Below are 22,602 nucleotides of genomic sequence, written 5' to 3'. Positions count from 1 at the left end.
ACTTGAGTCACTATTCAATATTTTAAAGAGTTTAAAATATAATTATATATTCTTATTTGTTCGTCAGTCGAACCTCCAATAACGTCCACCTGCAAATGGTGGCCATTTTTTTTCAGGAAATTGTTTGTTTTTAACAAAGATACATTAAAAAATAACCTCCAAACAACGGACATTTTTAATGTACTCCTCAATGGCCGTTTTTTACTTGTTTGGCTCGACTGTATTTGAATAAATTAAAAATTAGTTTTAAAATAAAATAATTAATTATTATTTATATTCCGTATAAAACGAGAATTTCTTTTATTTTCATTTCAATTTTTATATTTTCTGACATTAAAAAAATGTTAATGAAAATAGATTAAAGTATCTTAATGTATAAAAACTGTTTGTGAAAGTTTATAATCTGTAAATACTGATAATTTTTGTAGTTCAAATACGAGAATTAAAAAAAAACTAGTAGACGTTTTTACATATATTTAAATTGAATAAAACGAGTTTATCAAGGTTCACAACTCGAGAGTCGTGAACATAACTCTGTATATTAGCATTCTTGATTTATTGAATTCTAACATAAAACGATAGAAATTTTTAACTTTATTTAATATATATTTATGTTTTTTATTTATTTCAATTATTCTTTATCGATGCGTTTCAAAAGAATATCACTTAACAGTTACATGATCATTACTTACACTTGCGAGACACGTCTTCCTTTCTCTTACCTCAAGGTCAGTTCTGCTTTAATGATATAAGTTTCGTTCGTTGTAGACGTTTATAATTATAAATTTTCGATCTATATCAATAAAAAAAGAGTTCGAATTTTTCGAATTTTACATATTGTATGAATATTGATCATTTCATTTTTTCGCCATTAAATTTCATTGTGAAGTATATTTTATATTGTCTTTCTCGTTTCGGTTATTCGTGAGTTAAATATCATAAAATGTTTCATACAGAATTATGCGAGAAATTTTCACTACGTTATTTTAAAATGTGTGTGTGTGTGTAAAATTAATTATAAAATATTTTTTATTTATATAAATTTATAACTTATATGTATGTGTATGTAAAATATATAAAAATGTATTGTATGTAATTGAATTTATATTTTATAAAATATTTTTAGTTTTTCAGTTTTTTTTCTTTCTTATTAAAAATTATAAAACTTTCTTCGATTTTATTTATCAATTTTTTTTTAGTTTAGTGTAAAATATTCTTTATTTCTAATTTATTTTTGCCTGTTTTATTACTTCTAGTTTATAACTTATAAATTAATTTATAACGAAAAATAGAAAATAAAATTATATTTTTTCTTTATTTTTCATCATCAGTTAATATTAATAATGACAAATATTTGATAATGAATATTTTAAAATTAAAAAAAAACAGCAAAAATATTAATTTTTTTAGAACAAAAAAGAGTAAAAATTTATATTTTTCTGACTTTTTTTATTAAAAAATATAATATTTTTGTCATTTTTATATTAAATTTTTAATTATTAATTATTATTTCAAACTTTTTCTATATTTTCCATAAATTATTCCTACTATATTTAACATTTGTGTAAAATAAATTTTAAAAATGTTCCATATAAAAAAATATACATTTAATTATTTTTAATTCTAAGGAATGTAATGTTTAAAGTATTAAATTTATATCATATAGAAAAAAGTAATAATATTTATATATTTGATTGATAAAATTTCCAAATATTGACTAAAATTATAAATTAAAATGACATAAAAAATCATTGAAAAGTAGTCAATAATTGTTGTACCAATCAAATTGTCATTAATTTTTTAAATTCAAGTAATTATTATTCATTTAATTATGATAAAGCGATAAATATTATCATACTTTTTTAAAAAATAATCTTTAAAATTTATAAAATAATTATTGATAATTGATGAAAATTCTAATTTATTTATTTATATTTTTTTAATAAAAATTTTAATGGACAATAATTAGTACTTTATTAATTAAGTAGCTAATTAATAACAATTTTCGAATTAATTTAATAATATTTAAATTAAAATGTAAAAAAATAAATAAATTACGAAATATATTTTAATTCACAATAAAGTTTAATTAAATTTGATAAGAATAAACATTGTTCTTTTAAAATTTCTCTGTAATTAAATTAAAAATTTGAAAAAAAATAAATTAATAAAATTAGAAAAGTATTAATTATGTTTTATTTTAATTTAAAACTTAAAGAGAGGAAAATAAATTACCCAAAATTTTCAAAATATATGTAACACAAGGCAATTTCATAGATTTTTTACCTCAATGTGTAACGATTTGATATATAAGGAAAATAATTTAACAAATTTATTATCACCGTGCGCTTTAGTTCTTTTTTAGGGGGGATAGAGTTGTTTATTGTGTCGTAAGATTACATTTTACTTAAGAATAAGAAATTCTATCAATCTACTTTATGCATGCTGTTTAAACTAGGTTGATGGTTTAACATAAGGTCAAGCAATCACCGTGGGCAAGGACATTTTGTATGAATCCCTCTATAAATAAGACCTTCACCCAGAAACTTTCGATCTACAATTGAGGTTAGTGAGGTATTCCGTGCCCTAAAAGAAACAAATCAATTGATTTGCTAATCTCCAAGATTTTTTCCCCTAAAGAAAACACAAATATTTTACGTTTTATAAATGATAATTTATGTTTAATCTTTTTAAATGTATGCATAATTTATATACGATTTTAAAATAATAATAATAATTATTATTATTATCATTAATTTTTAAAAAAAAATGGTATTAAAATATTTAAAATAATTCATATTTTAAAAAGAATTAAATATAAATTTATTAGAAATGTTTGCAAATTTTTTGATTAAATTGTACATGATTTGTATATAAAATTTATACGGAAAACTTAAAATTACTTATAATTTTAAAATGATTTTTTTAAAAAAATGCGTTATTTATGTATAATTTTTAAAAATAATAATTATTTCTTAACAAAAATTAGTGTAGTTTATATTTAATTGACTTTTGAAAATCGGAATATTTTCGTGATATTTCGGCGAAATTTTTTTACGTTTAACCGTTTAAAATTATTAAATATCTTAGCATGAATTACGCATTATTTAGCCTATATTTAAAGTGAAAATTTAAATTTTACATTAAAAACAATTACATTTTATCTAAAAAATACTTTCAAATTGTATATAAATAATTTTGCATTACCCATAAATTAACCGAAAAAAAACGAGTATTTCTTAATGTTCGCTTGTCAAATTTCTATTTTTATCATTATTTATTGTCACAATAAATAATATAATAAAAAATATAATTTTATATTAAATACAAACTTATGTATAGGTTAATAATAATAGAGATGATTTATATACCTATTATTGTGTTACCTATATAAAGATGTAATAATAGAATATGTGAGTTTAGTGGATTGAATGAATGCATAAAGTAGACAAATGTTCAAACTGTCCTTGATATATAAGCAACATGCAGCAAGTTTGAAAACGTTCGAGAGATTTCATAATATACGATTTAGTCCAGAATATAAGTCACGCTCATCATGAAATTACAACACGAAATAACAACATATCTATCTCCTTTCTCATTTATTTATACATTGTACAATGTTTTCCACTTTTCGTGATTTACTTTTTCTTTAATTATTTTAAAGAATATATTTAAAATGGACGATATTTATTCGAATTTTAATTTTTATTGTATTTAGATTAATATCTGTCTAATTGTCTTAATGTCATACAGTTAATTAAATGTAGCCTACATGTTTAGCCAACGGTGAGTTAAATATAATATAAAAACAGTTATGATTTATATTAACCTCGATAATTATGATTTAAATAAATCGTAATTATTTCATTTTCAGTTTTATTTTGTAAAGAAATTCTCTATTTTTCTCCTGAATTTTGTCATGAGTCGTTTTTCATAGGAATAATTTATATATATATATATATATATATATATAGTTAAATATTAAAAATAATCCCAGGAGTTAATAATTATGGAAATTAAAATTTTAAAAACTGTAATCATTTTAATAAATAAATAAATAAAATTTTTAATACTTCGATAAATGTTAGATTTGTAAATTTCATTGTTAAATAAATTCATTTATAATAGTTTGCTGTTAATTAAAGTGAAAATTGAAGCATTTTTCAATGGTGGTCTTTCCAGCATTTCAATGCAGTTCTTATACTTTCCATCTTGTAAATAAATAAATATTAATTAATTAATGTCGTGATATATTTAGCCAATGAAAAGAAGTTACAGACAAGTAAGAAACAAAAAAGAAACTAAATAGAATAGCTTAATAAAATGGACACAGTGAATTGCAAACAAAAGATCCAGTTTGAAAGAGATGATTCTTTTGTATTTTATTATAATAGGCTTTTATGTTATATGATGACTTTTGAAACGCAGTGAAGATAATCATAAATTATTGGGGTTTGCATGAGATGAGGTTTAGTGCTTTCAAGTATTTTTTTATTTTTATATTTTACAATTGTTTACGTTTTTTACACTTAAAAGAATAAAGAGTAATGTTTACAAGCATCACATAGACTACAGTTGTACAATTGCGAAATCTAATGTAACGGAAAGTGATGAAAGATTAACAGAAACAGTTTAGATATGAAATTGAACGATATGACAACATAGAATTTTTTTTTTTAATTGTTAGCGTTTATTATAAATATTTCTTATTTAACAAATATATAAATTAATAAAAGAAGAGATTTTCAATATTGTAAGGATTACATGTAGAAATTTATAATGAAAAGAATTTAAAATAATTTTAATTTTTATGTTGGACACTTGAGAAATCAAAAATATAAAAAATATTTGAAGGAATATCAATGACTGAATAGGATGTATTGAAGAATATTGAAGATATCTGATTATATCTTTTATAAAATTTCGAAAATTTATGAAGAATTCTGATGAGTAGATTTTACATATAATTCAAAAATAGTTTTTCTGGTTTAAATCTAGTTGTTAGACTCAAAAATTGTCTTAATTGAAGTATATATATGTCGATAGTTGAAATCCATGCAAATGTATTTATTGTGTACAATTTACTCTCCAGAATGATTGAGAGTAGATACTGTTATTGAATTTTAACATTAGATTTTATATTGAATTGATGATAATCATATTTTAATATAATTTGTTTTAATTTTTTTATCGTTGCATTGATTCTTTATCGGTTCCTTATCGATACATTGATTTTTGAAGGTGGCAAAAACAGAAAATTTGATGCCATTTGTTACATCTACCATATTTAACCGATTTTTATATTGGATTGCTGTTATAAAAATTAATAACTTTGCTTTTCCTATATTCAATAAAAAATTAATTTGATTGGTGTGGTTAAAGTTATTATTAAGTTTTTTGTCAGTGTAGTTTTGCGTAGGAGCTAATAAAATGGGTGTATGATTGAATTTAATTAAACATAGAACCAAAATTCAATTAACAATATTTTCTCTCAACACATATAGGCTATATTTATTAAATATCAGGCGTTTAATTCTAAAGAATCAGATTTATATAGTCTTTTTACGATATTCTTTGACTTTATCAAAGAAAATATTTATCTTTCCTGTTTATATTATACTTATAATTTAAAAAAAAACAATTATAGACTTTTAAAAAAAATTAATAAACGAAATACAATCGTGCCATTACATTTATTATCTTTTATGTATTTTATATTGGATTAAAGTTTTTGTATATTATACTTGCTGAAAGAATTTTAATTGATATTGAAAACAGATAGAAAATATCGCAGATTTTATTTGTTGTTAAGTTATTTTCTAATAAAATTCAATGTAAATTTTTCAAAAGTTGTAGTGCTCAGACGACTTTCTAAATTAAAGTTTTAATGATCAGCCAGCTTCATATTAACATTTATCACGTTATACTTTATTGTTAGCCTGAGAAAGTTTAAATCAATTCTTAAAACTAAAATTAAAAGTTGAAATAATTACTACAAGTCATAGAAAATATACAATTTAGTTATAACTTCGTAGAAATTAGTTAAATTTGTCTTTATTGTTATTTTTCTTTATTCATTGAGTAAATATGAACAAAATGTCATACAATCGTACTCTTATAATGTACAAATTTTCAGGTACTTTACAATTAACAAGATGTAAAGAACATTCAAAAATAATGTTTTTTAATGATTTTTAGAAATGTAAATATCAAGTTTGTTCGTTTTTATGAGGGTTTTATCTTCGAGATTTTTAAATTTTGTACAAAAATTTAAAATTATTGATTTGTGTAACTATGCTCACAAACACCTATCGTATTCTTCCTAATCATTTTTGCTAATCATTACAGGTTTTGTGGGAAATGTATAATGGCTATAATTTGAAGGAAAAAAAAACACTGAAATGCTACTTATTGTAACAAATATCAGTCAAAATATTTGGCATGTCTCCATTTATCTGATCCATTTGGCATATTCATTTATCTGATGAAGGCTTGTATACAAAAACATGTAATGGAGTTTGAATAAATGTTGTTGAATTATTGTGAGTTTTCAATCAATAAGGTTGAAATATAGAAAATAATATATAGCTTTTTACATATGAAAGAAATAGATTGAATTTGGTTAGATTGATGAGATAAGGTAACGTAACACCTGGGCAATCTGCCAAGGGGAGGACTTTCTATGGGAAACCGCCCCTACTTAGATGTTAGATACATGAAGAAACTCCGGAAAATTCCACGTGACTTGCCCGTTGGTGAGGCGCGTACCTGCCATTATCGTTTAATGGTTTTATCCACGCGGCATAAAATTTTCTTGTAATAAATAATTACAAGAAAATCCAGAAGAATATATTTTGTATATTTGTCTTATTAATCATTTAAATATAATATAACATAAACATTACATCAAATACTCGTACATTTTAATAACATGTATAATGTTTGAACATAAATACATTATATGATGATAAAATAGCAAACGAACTTCCTAAAACTGTATAAAAATCAATTTAAAATTTATACGTAACTCATAAAATTTGCAGTTATTATCTTATATTAAATATTAATTATAAATTCCACGATATAATTTTTAAAAACTTTGCGATCAAATTAATTAAATCGATTCCTATCTTTCAAAGAAAATATTGACTCCAAATAAAAAACAAAAATGCATTAGTTAAATTCTTTCGGATAAAGGTTATTAAACTCGACTTAAAAATAAAAATTTTAATATAATCTTTTTTGCTCTATTGGCTTTCCCATCTACAATCCTTTTTACCATTAATGGAATAAAAACAATAAATCCATACACTAACATTTCAGGAATAAGGTCAGTGGACACTCTCCCTGTTTCTTCATACGGAGGATATAACAAGCATTCAGTATATAAATTTACAATACAAATAAGAATTTTAATATTATAATATAATTAATATAGGAATTTTAATATAATGGTAAAAATTAAAATATAAAAATAATTTTAGCGTTTTTTATTTTGAACATTTTAAGGCCTCTAAACTTATCTTTATGTGTTTATCTCGAGTAGTTATTTTGAACAAATATATCTACGAATTAAATTTGGACTATTGTTTTTATTAAATTTACATTTACCTATATTTGTTAATTGCTTAGTATTAATTTTTTGTATTTTAGTATTATATTAACATGTTTTTAACGACAAATGATAAACTACTAATTTCAGTTTTTTAAATATTTCAATTAAAAATATATCTTTCTTTATTCAACAATTGAAAAATATTTTTTCCACTTTTATAAAATAGATATTAGGATTGTTTTGCTTGTTAAATATAAAAATTGAGTTGTTATTGACTTTATTGACAGCTTGAATAAAATTATAATTTTAATATTAAAAAAAAATGCAAATTAGCATTTTTGTAGATGCATATCGGGAACTTGTCTTAAGAAAATTCATGAGAGTTGATTAAACTTCTTATAACTTATAAATGAATAAAAAATAAAAAAAGAAAACAATCGGGGTTCTTAGTTAAATTAAGTTCTTATTTACAAGAAATTATAACTGAAGAATATTTATATATAGGGTTACAATTTTCTTTCTTATAATTTTCTTACAATTCTTTTAATGCAATCTCGCGGACAGAATTCTTCTTATCAACTAATTTTCTGCATACATCTAATTTTGGGTTCGAATCTCACTTAAAAAACAATTTAAAAAATTCTTGACAGATTTTTACGTTTAATTTTTAATATGAATTATTATTTTTGAAATGTTTGATACTAACCATTAATCATTAGATAAACTTTAAAAACTTTATGATTTTTAAGTAATTTGCTTACTGAAATACAAATTCAAATTTGTTGACTCAAAAAGAGAGCACACAAAACATTATTACAATAGTAAATAAATATATTAAATGGCATAGTATAAAACACTTCGAATTAATTTGAGCTGTTTTTAAAATATAATACAGTTGTAATTTAATATGATTAGTAAATAAATTAGCAAAGTAAACTATCAAAGTATTTCTCGGAAGTGTACACTGAAATACAAATGTTAAAATTTAAATTATTATTCATAATTTTAAATTACTAGAACCGATTCGATTAGGAATAGACCTGTTACTTAAAATCACTAGGGTAAATTATTCAGTATTATAGTAAATCATCACGCCAAATCGTTCCAAAAATCAATCTAATGTTTCATTTCTTATTTTCACGACACCATTTAGCTTTATGCTTACATCAGATGACTTGCATTCATCTGATGTAAGCAATTGTAATTATGGAACAACATACTAGATTTCAATCACTTGATAAGTATCTTCTATGATATTGATACTTAAATAAAGGTAATTGTTGAAACAAATTTCTAATAGATTAAAATACGTATTTCGTGGAATATTTATGCTGCAATAATGATTATATTATGATCGATTTGCTAACAAAATAGGAATATATTACCAAATAAAACAGAATAATGAATCAAAAAAGGAATGCTATTTAGATACCTTGACCTTTAATTATGGTTGAATAAATTCTTAGAAAATAATTGGGTTTTTTTCATGTCATACGAAGCGAATCTGGGTTAATTTTAGGTTTTCCATTAGCATTTTCTTAATAGATGTGATGTAGTCAATATTTTTAAAATAATTTTTTAAATAAAGAAGTTTTTATATTGCTGAACAATTGATAACAAAAGATGTGTATTGTTATTTTAAGAACAGGAAATTTCGATGATAGTGTATATTCTGAATACTAATATTTAGGAAGCAACACAAAACTATTACTTTCTTCAAGAATCGGATTTTAGCCCCGAGATATAGGTCAACTCGTTTTAAACAGTTAAACGGTGAGATCATCGTCTGAGGGTTCCGTTTGAAAGAGTTTAACAGAAAAATCAATTGTACAATCGGGCTAAAAAGTTACATATTCTAATTAAATGTAATTTATTAGAAAGTATTTAAAATTGAAATATTTTAAATTGATTTATTCTCATTTTAATTGCAGAAAATAATCCAAAAATATATTCTTATAAAGAGAAACAGAGGTACGATGGATGGTATAACAATCTTGCTCATCCCGATTGGGGTTCGGTTGGTAAGTCAAAATTTCATTTTCTATATACAGTTATTTATATTTTACATATTTGTATTAATTTATTTTTTGAGTTATACGATTTTTGTCTTGTTTAAAGAACGGCGAGTCATCAAAATGATCAATGGATCGCTCCTTACTAAATAACTCCCCGGTTGTTCGGCACAAGGACAAATAATAATTTTATCGCCACCGTAACTCAACCGAATTACCGAAAAGATAACTTATTACACGGGTAAAAATATAATTTATGTTTTAAAATGGAATTTTATTTCGACATTTTTATGTGGGATCTTCGTTAAAGAAGTAGATAATCTTGTCATTTTATTAATAAATACTATATTTGAAGTGATAAAGAATTTACAGTACCTGGCTGTTATTGTTGTCAAGGTCGAGAACAACCGGGAAGTAATGAAGGTCTTATTATCTCACAAGTTGCTCTAGAGAAAAGCTGTCTGGATAAACCTTGAATGAAACGATACATACAATAACATCTTCGCTCAGATAGGACGGTTCTTCTGTTCTGCCGTCTTAACGACTACTTTTTTCATTTATTGTTACAACAACAAAAGAATTTTGTTTCGTTTTAAACATCCCGTAAAACACGTAAAACATAATTGTTATTTATTTTTATAATTAGATTCTCATTCATTTGGGATAAATATAGATTACCCTTGATAGAAATCTGTTTTACATTGTGAATTTTTTTAACGGAATGAATGAATGGCGTTCAGTTTTTTGAGGAAAATTTAAATAAATTTACAGGAAACGAGATGTCGAAAGTTAAAGTGTTATTTTAGCAATGCAAAAAATCATATATTTATTGAAATAAAAATGCGGTTGGAAAATTTCGAAGCGATCCTTAAACTTCACTTACATTTTATATGTGATATTACTTTCAATTTTCTGATATTGTTTCTAATGTTTTATAAATTTGAAAAGTTTATCCGTCTCGGATAACATGAATCATGATTTTTTCGACATTTATCTCATCTAATTTGTTTGCTCAGTAAATATTTTCACGGGTTAGAAAGATACATTTCTGACATATGCGTCTTGAAACTATACACTGTCATTCGCCGAGTATGTTATGTTTTGCTGATAGCTTTACAGAATACATATCATGTGTCTAATAAATAATTTGGATTCCAAAGCCAAAATTTATGTAAACTAAATTTAAAAACTTCAGAAATTCTTTTATTTTGTTTCAAAAGTTAGAAGATCTTAGTAGAAATACAGGTCTACCTTTAAAAGTATTTTGCATTTTCTATTCTGTCACTTGCCTTTAAAGAGATCAAATTATACAAAAATTAAGTTCTAAATAATACAATAGAAATATTGAAGTAGAAATAGTGAAACAGTAAGCTTTGATTATATTTTATATAGAATTTTATAATAAATAGGAATTACAGTACAATTTTTTGAAAAATTCACAGCGAAAAATCAATTTGTTTCTAAATTTCCATAGATAAAAAAGCTAAAACATATAATAATAATAAATATTCTTCATGAGCCTTTCGAAGTTTACCATTTATAGGGCCTATAAAAAATATTTGTATCTTATTTTAAAAGGTAATTCTAAATATTACAATAATAAATAATCTATAACAACGTTTTATACAATTTTTATGGATTTAAAATTATTATAAAGTTTAACAATTATTATAGGTTTGCAAATTTTTAAAAATTATTTATGCTGTTTTTATTTACCTATTTCTTTAGAAAGTAAGATGTATCATTTAGAGATTGCACGAGTTCATTGTAACAAGTTAGTTTTTAAAATCTGATTTGTTAATATACAAGACCACAAAATAGGACTTCCAAATTATATATTTTCACTGCAAACCTGTATTTTTCATACAAGATATATTAGATAAAAGCAGAATACACGAAAATATTGTTTCGCAACGCTAATTTTTAAAATGTTAACAAACAAAATCAAGCAGTTTCTCTGTAAAAATTTGTTAAAATAGGTTAAAAACACCCTTTTAAGTAATATTAATACGTCAATAATTCGGGTCCTACGCTGGTTTCTAATAACGCCCGAAGAGTCATGGGGCGTCAATCAAAACTTTTGTATGATCTCGATACTTTGTCTATGTTACCCATTTTATTATCTATAATATGCTAATATTTTCGTTAAATTACTATATATAGACAGAATATATTAGAAATACATTTATTTAAATTAAATAATTTAAAAAAATAAAATATATTCACTTTTAAATATTAACACTATTAGTTTTTATGAATAGTCCTATTTTTTAGTTGTTGTGCTGAGTAAAAACTTTCTTTAAATATAGATAGTCCTTTGTCATATTTCTAAGAGAAAGCATAAAAAATATTGTAAAATTTTGAAACTGATTGGCCAATATTCAAAGTAGGCGGAGACACACTTCCTCTTCTTTAAACGTTTGTTATTAAAATTATAAATATCTTTCAGATTTTTTTTCCTCATTAATTTCAAAAAGACCGCCCCTATTCGTGACTTTATTTTAATATATTAATTTAATAATTTTCCTTATAATTATAAAACGTTGTAAATTGATATTTTTAAAATACTCAGTGGTTACGCATTTATCTTTATTTAAAAATTAACAATATATACAGTAGTTCATATTTATTTGTGAATTATAGAAATGACAAAAAAATAATGTAGACAACGAAATTTTAAATCGTTGTTTTGTGTACGTCATTTGATTCATTGAATTAATTTATATTTTAAATTATAAAAATAACGAAGCTAAATGTTAAATTGAAAATATTGTTTTATATTTATTTAAACTCTTTCGCGAATTATTTATAATCGAATTATACCAGATTCGGTTCAGTAATATCAAGTATATATGTTGCAAACAAGACTTTTATATAGAAATCAATCATACCTGCACCATAATTTGAATGTGAAGCAATTACTGTATATATCTTTAAAATTTGGGTTATCACAATTTAGAGTAAATATTTCATGACTTCATATTTATTGGATTTTCTATCTATTTTCTATTTCTGTTTCACAATATTTTCTGTGCTTCTTCAGCAGAAGATCTTTCAAATATGTTTTTAACTTTCTTAACTTATTCTTTCCTTGCTTGTGATGAAGTAAATGAAAATATAAACAAGTTGTTTGTATTGATTGCATATTTTTGCATATTTACATAATAGTTGTATAGAAAAGTGACTGAGATAAAGACTTGTTTTGCATCCTACACGAAGATATATTGACTCCATTCTGATTTTTTAAACTTATTTTTCTCCCTATTTCTTAACTTTTGACTTATATAATGTTATAACACAGAAATTTCTTTTATGTATTTTATAGTTATAAAAAGTCGACCTCTCAAGTCTTCAGAATGTATTACTTTAACCTCTCAACTTTCAATAAAATGTTATAAGTAGGTTATATACTTAATAGACCTATATTAGATTTATTAACTATTAAAAATATACAAGATTTCAAGAAAACTTTTTCCATTGTGCATGTATTTTGTACAGTTGAAGATATTACAAATTTAAACATCATTATAAATATTTATGCATGATATAATTAGTCAATGTATTCTGGCATGTAAAATCTCATTGCATGTGCAAATTATATTAAAGATTTATAAGTAAAAATAATCCAAAATAAAAAATATTATACACAAATATTATGTATTATATTTTTAGATAAAAATTACCTATTTTCTCATAATAATAGTTTATAACATAAAAAATTGTTTAAAATAATATATTTTTGATATTTTTATACAAGAATTCTTATCCCGAACCATTCATACATTCTATAAGAGCTATAAATGAAAGAAACTAAAGCTTAAATGAGTGGGATACAAAACTGAAAGACATGGATTCGGCTCATATCAGAATCAAAAATATTATGAATTTTTCGTTTTTCCTAATTTTTCGGTGATTTTTTTTTTTATTGATGAAAGAAACATTTAATTATTCTCTATTCTTAAATGTATAAATCTTATTAATGCTTTTGGAATTTTACTTTAATTTTGTTTCAAGTTTGCTTATGATTATGTGATTTACTGATTATTATAAATTTAATATATTCATATCCTGGTATATTTAATATCATTGATATTAATTATTATGAACTTTTTTTCGCTTCACTGTACAAGAATATCAATTTGAATACTTACAACAGATGTTGATATGTATAAGTATTTATTAGACTAATTATGAAGTACGAATGGATAATTTATGAAAAAATCAATTAAATTAGATAATATTTTAATGTTATAAATAAAAAAATGTCAATATACAAAGATTAGCTTTATTCTAATTGTTGTTGTGTTGTCGTCTATTGTTAAACAACGAAAAGTAGGTATATTAAATAAAATACTAATTGCAAGTCTGTGTAATTGCGAAGTATTTAATGTTGAAAATGATGAATTAATCGTACGATAAGATAACTATTGAGGCATTTTATCAAGATTTATGTTACGACGAAGTGTATGCAATTGCGTCAGAAAATGTTTTCAAAGAGAATCTCGAATTCGATTTCTTTCACATCCAATCAGGGGCAGGAGGGTTCAGCTGTGCCCTGGACCCTCCTGCCCTGATTGAATACCCTGATTGGAGAGCCAGATATTTCAAGTAATAAAAAAGGCAAATTGTTTCTTTTCTGTATCTCCTCTAAAGATTTATGGCTCCCTATTGTATCCAATCAATCAACTCTTTTTTCAGTATTACTGATAATGTTCTAACACGTAAATTGAAATGTAAACGTTTCATTTTAAACAAAAATGAATATTAAAAATGTAATTTTTAGTATTCGAATAACTTAACGGATTCATTTGAAGAACAATATATAGTAACTATATAGCATAATATTTCGAGAATTTTTCAATTCTATAATAACTTCTCATATAATAATTTTGTAAAAAAACATTGTTTAGAAATTGTAAATCAGAATTCTTAAAGGAATATTAATTAAAAGTTCTATTTTATCAATATTCTACAATATTAATTAAGAATTTTTCATTTAATTGCTTAATATGGATTCTAGAAAAATAATATAAAATTCAAGTTATTTAATAATGCTACAGAGAAATAACGAAACTTTCATAACTGTATTGTAAATTCTTCACAGAGTGACTAAATGTAATCCGAACAAGATTCCATTTATATATTTTCAGTTAAAATTTTAATTAAAACTTCAAATTCAATCATTTATATAATTTTAGAATTATATAGAATTTTATATTTTTATATAAGCTCACGCTCTGCTACAAATTTATAGGTTATACCTTTTAAAAAAGCAATGTAAATTTTTGACTTCAAGAATTTTATTGCAAGAAAAGAAATAAAAAATATGCTTAATGTGTAATGACTCGATGTAATTTATATTATTGTGATTTGAGATAAGTTTGATTTTTAAGCTTTAATATTTAAAAATTTCCGATATATATCCAATAATATAATGAATATTTATGAGAAAAAATGACTATTTTAAAAGATACTGCCGAGAATAAGAGGCCAAAAATTAAAATAGCGTTTTAAATAAGACAAGTATAAAATTAATTTTAAACAATATATTGGAAGAGATCAATGAATTTTAAAAATACTATTTCGTATTTAAATGCATTATTTAATTTTTTTTTTGTTAATTTAATTATTTAAATTATATTATAGATGTTTTTAAAAGTATTATATAAATGTTAAAAATTATATAACGTTAAAAAAATATAATTTAAGAATTTTTATTGAGAGAATCCGAATTTTCTTAAAAAAGAACTGAAATATTCTTAAGACTTAAGAATATTTATGTTCATTTCTTGATAAATGTAATTTCTTTCTTTCATTTTCTAAATACTCTTGTAGTAGGAAGTATTTCATTAAAAGACGTGCTGGAAACCAAATTAACCTGACCCTAAGATTGCTTAATACTTTACAATCGGCGAATCGGGTCAATTTTGCATTTAAATTTGTTTATAAAATCCGCTTATGGTATATAAATGTAATTAAATTATTATATTCTTATATTAAAATTTGAAAAAGTTTTCTTTCTCACGTCACGTTTTGCTAGTTTAACGTTTGAAATATGTAATCCTTGAAAGCTAATTTTAATAAAAATGTTTTATTTGTATAATGAGATCGTTGATAACTGACAAATTATACTTTTATCTTTGTTCATTTTTAAAATTTTAATGAGATTAAAATTATGATGTACTGTACCTTTTGTAATTTAGCCTCAAAAGTTCGTTGTTTTTGATTATTTTTATTTTTCTACTTGTAGTATAATTAAATTTTAAAAAATTCATAAAATAATTTTCTTACGAATTTCTCCATGTAATTCCTGCTTATCACTCTATTATGACACTCCATACGACAGAAAAATTAAATCCCGATGACGTTATCGTCACACACTTTCACGTGTGTTGTAAATGGAATACAAAATACCGATTCACGCTGATACAACATTCAAACTTTCCTGATTCACGCGATCATTTGACCTCTCTCTCACCTATAAATGTGAAGAGTCACATAACAGTGTGGATCAGAAATGCGTGAATATAATGTTAATCCATGTTTTTCGTGTTTCCTATTAAAACCTCCATTAAATATTTTCGACAAAAATGCAAATTTATGGCTCAGTGTTTACTTTAAAAATATATATAAACACATTTTGAAAACTTATTCTGCTCATGTGAAAGATTTTGTAAACAATTATGTAGAATAAGAGCAATCCATTGAGACAACGCGCATTATTTTCATGATTTAAATTATAAGGGAAATTAATATATTAAATGTACAGTACAGTACGTATAAAATTAAATATTTATATGCAGTAGCAGATCCATACAGAGGGTCAGAAAGGAAACGATGTGAGCACTTTACTCGGGAAAACCTACAGAGAGAGGTGCAGCTGCGCCCTGCACACCCCTAAATCCGTCCCTGTTTATATATACTTAATTACTTAATAACATTCTTTTTATTTTTTTATTTTATAGAAAGCCAACTTTCTAGAAGAGCGCCTTCATCGTATTCTGATGGTGTTTACATGATGTCTGGCATTGATCGTCCAAATGCTCGAAAAATCAGTTTACAGATTTTAAACGGTGAAGATGGTCAAGGATCTATTCGTAATCTGACAGCATTGTTTGCTTTCTTTGGTAAAATTAATCTTCGAAATGGAAGATTATTATTTATATTTAAATAAGCAGAACACCTTTTAAGCTACATCATTTATTTTAGGTCAAGTTGTAACCTCAGAAATACTAATGGCGAGTGAACCTGGATGTCCCATAGAAGTGCATCGAGTTAAAATTGATCGTTGTGATGCAACATACGATAGAAATTGCAAAGGAGCTAAATATATGCCATTCCATCGAGCTCTTTACGATTCTAAAACTGGACAATCTCCAAATAATCCCAGAGAACAGGTAAGAAAATATGACAGAAAAATTTTAAAAAGTCAAAAATTTTTACCCAAAACTCCAATTAATTTTAAATAAATATCATAGTATATTAAGAATTTTAAAAATGTATTGTAAAGTAATTTAATTTGTCTAATTTAAAACAAAAAATAAACTCGTGCGTAAACATAACTTTAAATGAAATTATAGTTAATTAAATTCTTGTCTATTCAAGAATTCGTTACCGCTTCTTATTTTCGTTTCAAAATTGTAGATAATGTCGTAAATCGAGTAACTTGATCTTTTGTCGTTTAGTTTTCATTCGTTCACAAGCATAACTTTGTTGCTTGTCTCAATAACAAAATTGAAAACGATTTCCAAGATGTAGATGATACTTCTATTCAGGTTTAAAATAATTTGAATTATTATAAATTTTAATAAAATATTTTTATGAAAAGTTTATTAATTATGCGTTTTTCCATTTATTTGCAAAACGTTTATGATATCGGATAAGTTTAATCATTTTCAGCGCTCTATCATATGACGGGAAAACTGACGATGATATTTTTGTACTGTACTACAGCTTGAATTTAATTAATATGTACAGTACATTGTACGGCTTTATGGCATATAAAATCCATTCTAGTGCAAATGTCACAGCAGATAGCTTTTTTTCTTCTGTTACTATAAAATGGTTTGGCAATCATTTATTAAGCCAATAATTATAATAAAATTGTAAAATATAAAATTCTTAGACAATGTTTAAATTTAATCCTTTCAGTTCTATTGTGTTATCGCGAATAACTTCGTAAGCAGTAAAAACAGAAGCAAACTGTTACGTAAGATATATCACTATGTTACGTCATTCAATGCTTTTGTGGCTCAAGTTACGTTACTCGTACAAGAGGAAAGTTGATTTTTCAAACGTTATTTTTACAATTTTATGAAACAATGAATCGATTTTCTTAGAGAATCTTTTGATTAAAAGATCAGTAAACCGTTTCGGAATTCACAAGTCATCTTTTTGTCCTTCGGAATAATTTATTACCTTGAAGAGAATGGTTTACTTAGCGATGCCGAATTGTTCGTAAAACTAAGGTCCGGTAATTTGAAGCGCAAAACACTTTACCAAAGAAACAGTCCGTAACTATTTATAAAAATCATTTAGCCAACGATAATTGACTTTAATAGACAGTTTTCAACCAGTGAAGAAGCCATTATCTTTAGTTGTCGTGTAACGAAAAATTAGTATTCGTCAATGGTCATAAGTCGCTTTGGGTTAGTTACACGAATTCCGGACACAAGATACGATATAAGGGCGTTGTATTTCGTGAAGAACGTGATATATGCACGGGTAATGATAGCTTAGTGATAATAATGTCTTCTGGGTTGTGATGGGGGCGGTGAAATATTCGCCTCGCCTCGTAATATTCTTTGTTAACGCGTTGATATGAAAAGCACGTTAACGTCGTGTATTGCCTATCTGGATATATATCACATAATACTTCAACGAATTTTATATGCCAGACTTACATCTATGAAATAAATTTCATTTCGTGAAGTTGTTCACATTACAATCTTTTTTCAGTAATAAAATTATAATTATGCTCATTTTATAGTAAACTTAAATAAATGGAGAATTTGAAATATTATTTTTTTTTTTATTTTCGTAAAAAATTCCATGTAACTTTAGGAACTCACAGCTTGAAGTTTCGGAACTGAATTCTGTTCAGTACGTTTTGAAAGCTATGCACAAACTCTGTTAGAAACAATTCTGTTGTAATTCTGATAAAAGTGAAGCATGAAAGTATAATATTTAACGAATTAAATGCATTTTCGATACTCTTGTTATTACAGAAACGGATAAAAATTGATGTTGCATTTACAAAGTGAAAGGAATGAATTAGGGGATGAATTTAGAAATGTATTCATAGTTTTATACATTGTAAGCAGTAATTATATTATTTGTGTAGCTAATCTAAATTACGTGACTTCGAACGATTAATCATTAATTAAATTACATTTTTCTAATCGTGTTTTGATTGTCATATCCACAATAAAACGCTAAATTAATTTTAATGTTTAGATCTATTCATTCGAAACATTAATGAATTGCTACTATTTAAAATGGTTAGAGAGTTAATATTCGTTTAGGCCATTTTTAAAAGATTTTTTGAATGAAGAGATTAAACTTGTCACACTTCTTGAAAAATTTTAATTAAGGTTTTGCAACCTACTTTGCACGTATTTAGCTATTTGCTCTATTTATCATCGCATACCTATCCCGATACAGAATTATTATGAATCACTTTTTTTCAAATTAAAAACTTTTTAAATTTAAATATCTGATTGATGATTTTATGATGTTATATTAACTTATTAACAACCTTTTATGTACAATTTTACTATTTTTTTTTTCTTTTGTTATTTAGATTAACCTGATGACTAGCTGGATAGATGGTAGCTTTGTTTATAGTAGTAGCGAAGCTTGGTTGAACAGCATGAGAAGTTTCAAAAATGGAACCTTGAGAACTGATCACACCGGGCGTTATCCTCCTAAAAATAGAGAAAGAGTCCCATTATTTAATTCTCCTCCTTCTCGATATTTGGGAATGTTAACACCCGAACGGATGTATTGTAAGTAAATTAATGTAATTTTTAAAATTTCGGAATAATTATAATTAATAATAATATGATAATAAAGTCGAGAAACTCGTTTAATTTAAAAAAAAGTATTTAAGATGCAATTTAGTTCCTGAGATCATCGTAGCAAATGAATTTACGATCATAAAGAAGATAAATGAAGAATTCTTTAAATTGGTTTGACAAAATTTTAATTAAAAATGTAAAAAAAAAAAAAAAAAGAAGAAACAAGACGCGATTCTTTGTATAAGAACAATTGCTATCGCCACCGCGAAAGCAAAGGGAATAAATAGTTCTTTACTGCTTAAATTTTGCTTTGATTCTCATGAATCCCTGAAATGCTATAAATTATTAATAACTTCTCACATAGTATTAATGTTTACCTATTAAAATTATATAAAACCCTATTGGAACCCGTTGCAAATTTTTGATTAGTTATTTTTCTTTTATTAACATCGAATAATGAAGTAATGGACTAAAAAAGTGAAAATAAAATAATTTATTTTATTCTACATTTCATATCCTTATCATTCACATTTTAGTATTAGGAGATGCCAGAACGAATCAAAACCCCGCTATTTTGGCTTTTGGTATTTTATTTCATCGATGGCATAATGTTCTAGCTGAAAGAATACAAATCCAAAACCCAGATTGGTCCGACGAAGAAATATTTCAACAAGCGAGAAGATGGGTAATAGCAACACTTCAGGTAAGTGCTGCCAATTCTCTAAATCGTGACGTCACCTTTCGATATACGGACGGTAAGAGCGCTTTCATATTTCACTCATCATCACCTGGCGGGGAGTCACGAAACTATGTAGGACAAAAAATTTCAACTCGACACAAACAAACTCAATTGACGGAATTTGATGAGATACAAAAACTAGGTCTGTTTTAATGCGTTCCATTTTCCGTTGTGTAATAACACCTCACAGAAAATCTACTGCAAAAGCGGTTATGTCAAACAATAACACTAATTGTGTAGAAATTATGCTTGATAATTAAAATATCTCGAGTTTTTTTTTTCCATAGGCAAAATCTCTTTGCATAAATTTCATAAAAATAAAGTAATTGCTTCATTCATGCCATCTAAATAATATTTTATTGTTAAATTATGATTTTTTCGTGACATTAATTTTTTTAATCAAATATGATAACGTTATTTAACGTCATAAAAATATGCCGACTACATATATTTTTAGTAAGGAAAAAATAGATATGGAATGCATTAGTTGTTATCCCTTATCTTAAAAACATAATGAGAATGATAAGTTAAACAGCATATATATAGATCCATTATCCGTTAGATCATAGGAAAACGATAGATAATTAAACACGTAGAGTGAAGTAGTAAGTCGTATCTTACAACAGGCACAGACGAGAAAATTGGGACTTAGTAATGACTTTACGTCTTCCTCTAAATATGAAGAGAATTTTAATTCGTTTTTCTTTTTTACTTTAGTGAAAAGGAACTTCTTTTCAATATGGAGACGGTCTTTTGTGGTATCGTAGAGTTAGTAGAACGCAATTATATAGGATACAAACAAGGAACACCTTCTGTCTGTCATTTTAAAAAAGAAATAAATGATACAATGCTATGGTTGTGCAATTATCGTATTAATCTAAACTATTAAAGGTATATTATATTCGGCCACCATTAGGAAGTATTATCTTTTAAAGTATGTCCCATTTTCATATCAGGCCGCATGCTGATAAATGACATCCCAGTCGAATAATTATAAATAAAGAATCTATCTCTTTCTAATTATCATTTTACAATTTATAAAAGATATAAAAGAGGGGAAGAAATGCTGAATTATCATTATAATATACTGTAATTTCTTTTCTCTTAAATTAAACTTAATAACGCCATTTTTCGGGTTTGTCGGGTTTTTTTCTCTTTAATCTTTCGGGAAACAATCGATTCCTATCTGAAAAATCGATTATTTTTATTTCGATTTTATTGCGAAAGGTCAAAAATTCCACACGATTGTCTTATTCAAGTAAGCAAGATAAGCCAGAACATGGCAGTTGTCAGTAATAACCAGTCAAAATCGTGTCTTAACAAACCTTGTACTGTACATTCGCTAGATTAGTTAAAATTGTCAACGAATCCTTGAAATACTTTAATTTTCATAAATAAGTAAATATAATAATTTTATTCTAAAGTTCGCCGAGTACATTCTTATCCAATTAAAAAACAATAGGAGTTATAAATTATCAAGTTTAATCATGTTTAAGGCATTAATAATGAAACGGAAAACACAGCGCGTATGGTTTTTCCAGATCCTGCTAAAAGTCATCCATTCTCTTCTTAAATGTCATACCTTATTTTATTATTTTTCGCGTTAAAGAAGTAGGAATTAGTAATTTTGACATCATATCCGGTTATTGTTCGTTTTTAATCACACTCGTAAATTAACTGTCAGCTGGTTTTTACGCTGTAGAAAGAAAATTTTGTATATTTTAATATATCTTAAATATATCTTGGCCCCATTCCAAGTTACTTATATAACAATAATTTTAAAACATATATTAACATAACATTATTATTATTATTATTATAATCCCTAATGACATCTTTTCTAAATTACAGAATATCATTCTATACGAATATCTTCCTTTGTTTCTGGGGGAAGCAGTCGAACCTTATAAAGGATATAAACCGGATTTACATCCAGGTATAAGTCACGTGTTTCAGTCTGCAGCTTTTAGATTTGGTCACACCACGGTACCGCCCGGGATATATAGAAGGTAAATGAAGCAAATTAAATATGGAAAACAAACCATTTTAAAAATTGAGAATTCATTAAATTAGAAAAAAAAGGATTTATTAAAAATATTTAAAGATATTTGTCCTTGATTTTAAAAAATTAGGTCGTTTGCTGTAAACTATACAAGTTTTGTTTGAGTTCAGCACATTTTCTGATAAAGTAGAACTATTCTTTTGTTGATAAATGGGATGATTTGACATTCATCCTTGTAACTACATTTCGCTATTTCGCCAGAAATTTTATAA

At 24.9% G+C, this 22,602-nt stretch overlaps 1 protein-coding gene across 2 annotated transcripts in view; it reads left to right on the top strand.

Moving 5' to 3' along the window:
* The window catches only part of LOC136984174 (dual oxidase-like), a 41,277-nt gene that overhangs the window by 6,138 nt on the left and 12,537 nt on the right, over positions 1-22,602 (top strand). For both annotated transcript variants that reach the window (XM_067281109.1, XM_067281108.1), the window contains exons 2-7: positions 9,490-9,579; positions 16,536-16,697; positions 16,780-16,967; positions 19,373-19,577; positions 20,126-20,292; positions 22,180-22,337. In XM_067281109.1, the coding sequence (XP_067137210.1) occupies positions 9,490-9,579; positions 16,536-16,697; positions 16,780-16,967; positions 19,373-19,577; positions 20,126-20,292; positions 22,180-22,337 (970 nt within the window). The remainder of the gene's footprint in view (positions 1-9,489; positions 9,580-16,535; positions 16,698-16,779; positions 16,968-19,372; positions 19,578-20,125; positions 20,293-22,179; positions 22,338-22,602) is intronic.

This window comes from Centruroides vittatus, unplaced genomic scaffold (genome assembly GCF_030686945.1).
Source record: "Centruroides vittatus isolate TY-2023 unplaced genomic scaffold, ASM3068694v2 contig_905, whole genome shotgun sequence".
NCBI lineage: Eukaryota > Metazoa > Arthropoda > Arachnida > Scorpiones > Buthidae > Centruroides > Centruroides vittatus.
Note: the sequence above shows the minus strand (reverse complement) of the source record. Positions and strands in the feature narration are given on the sequence as shown.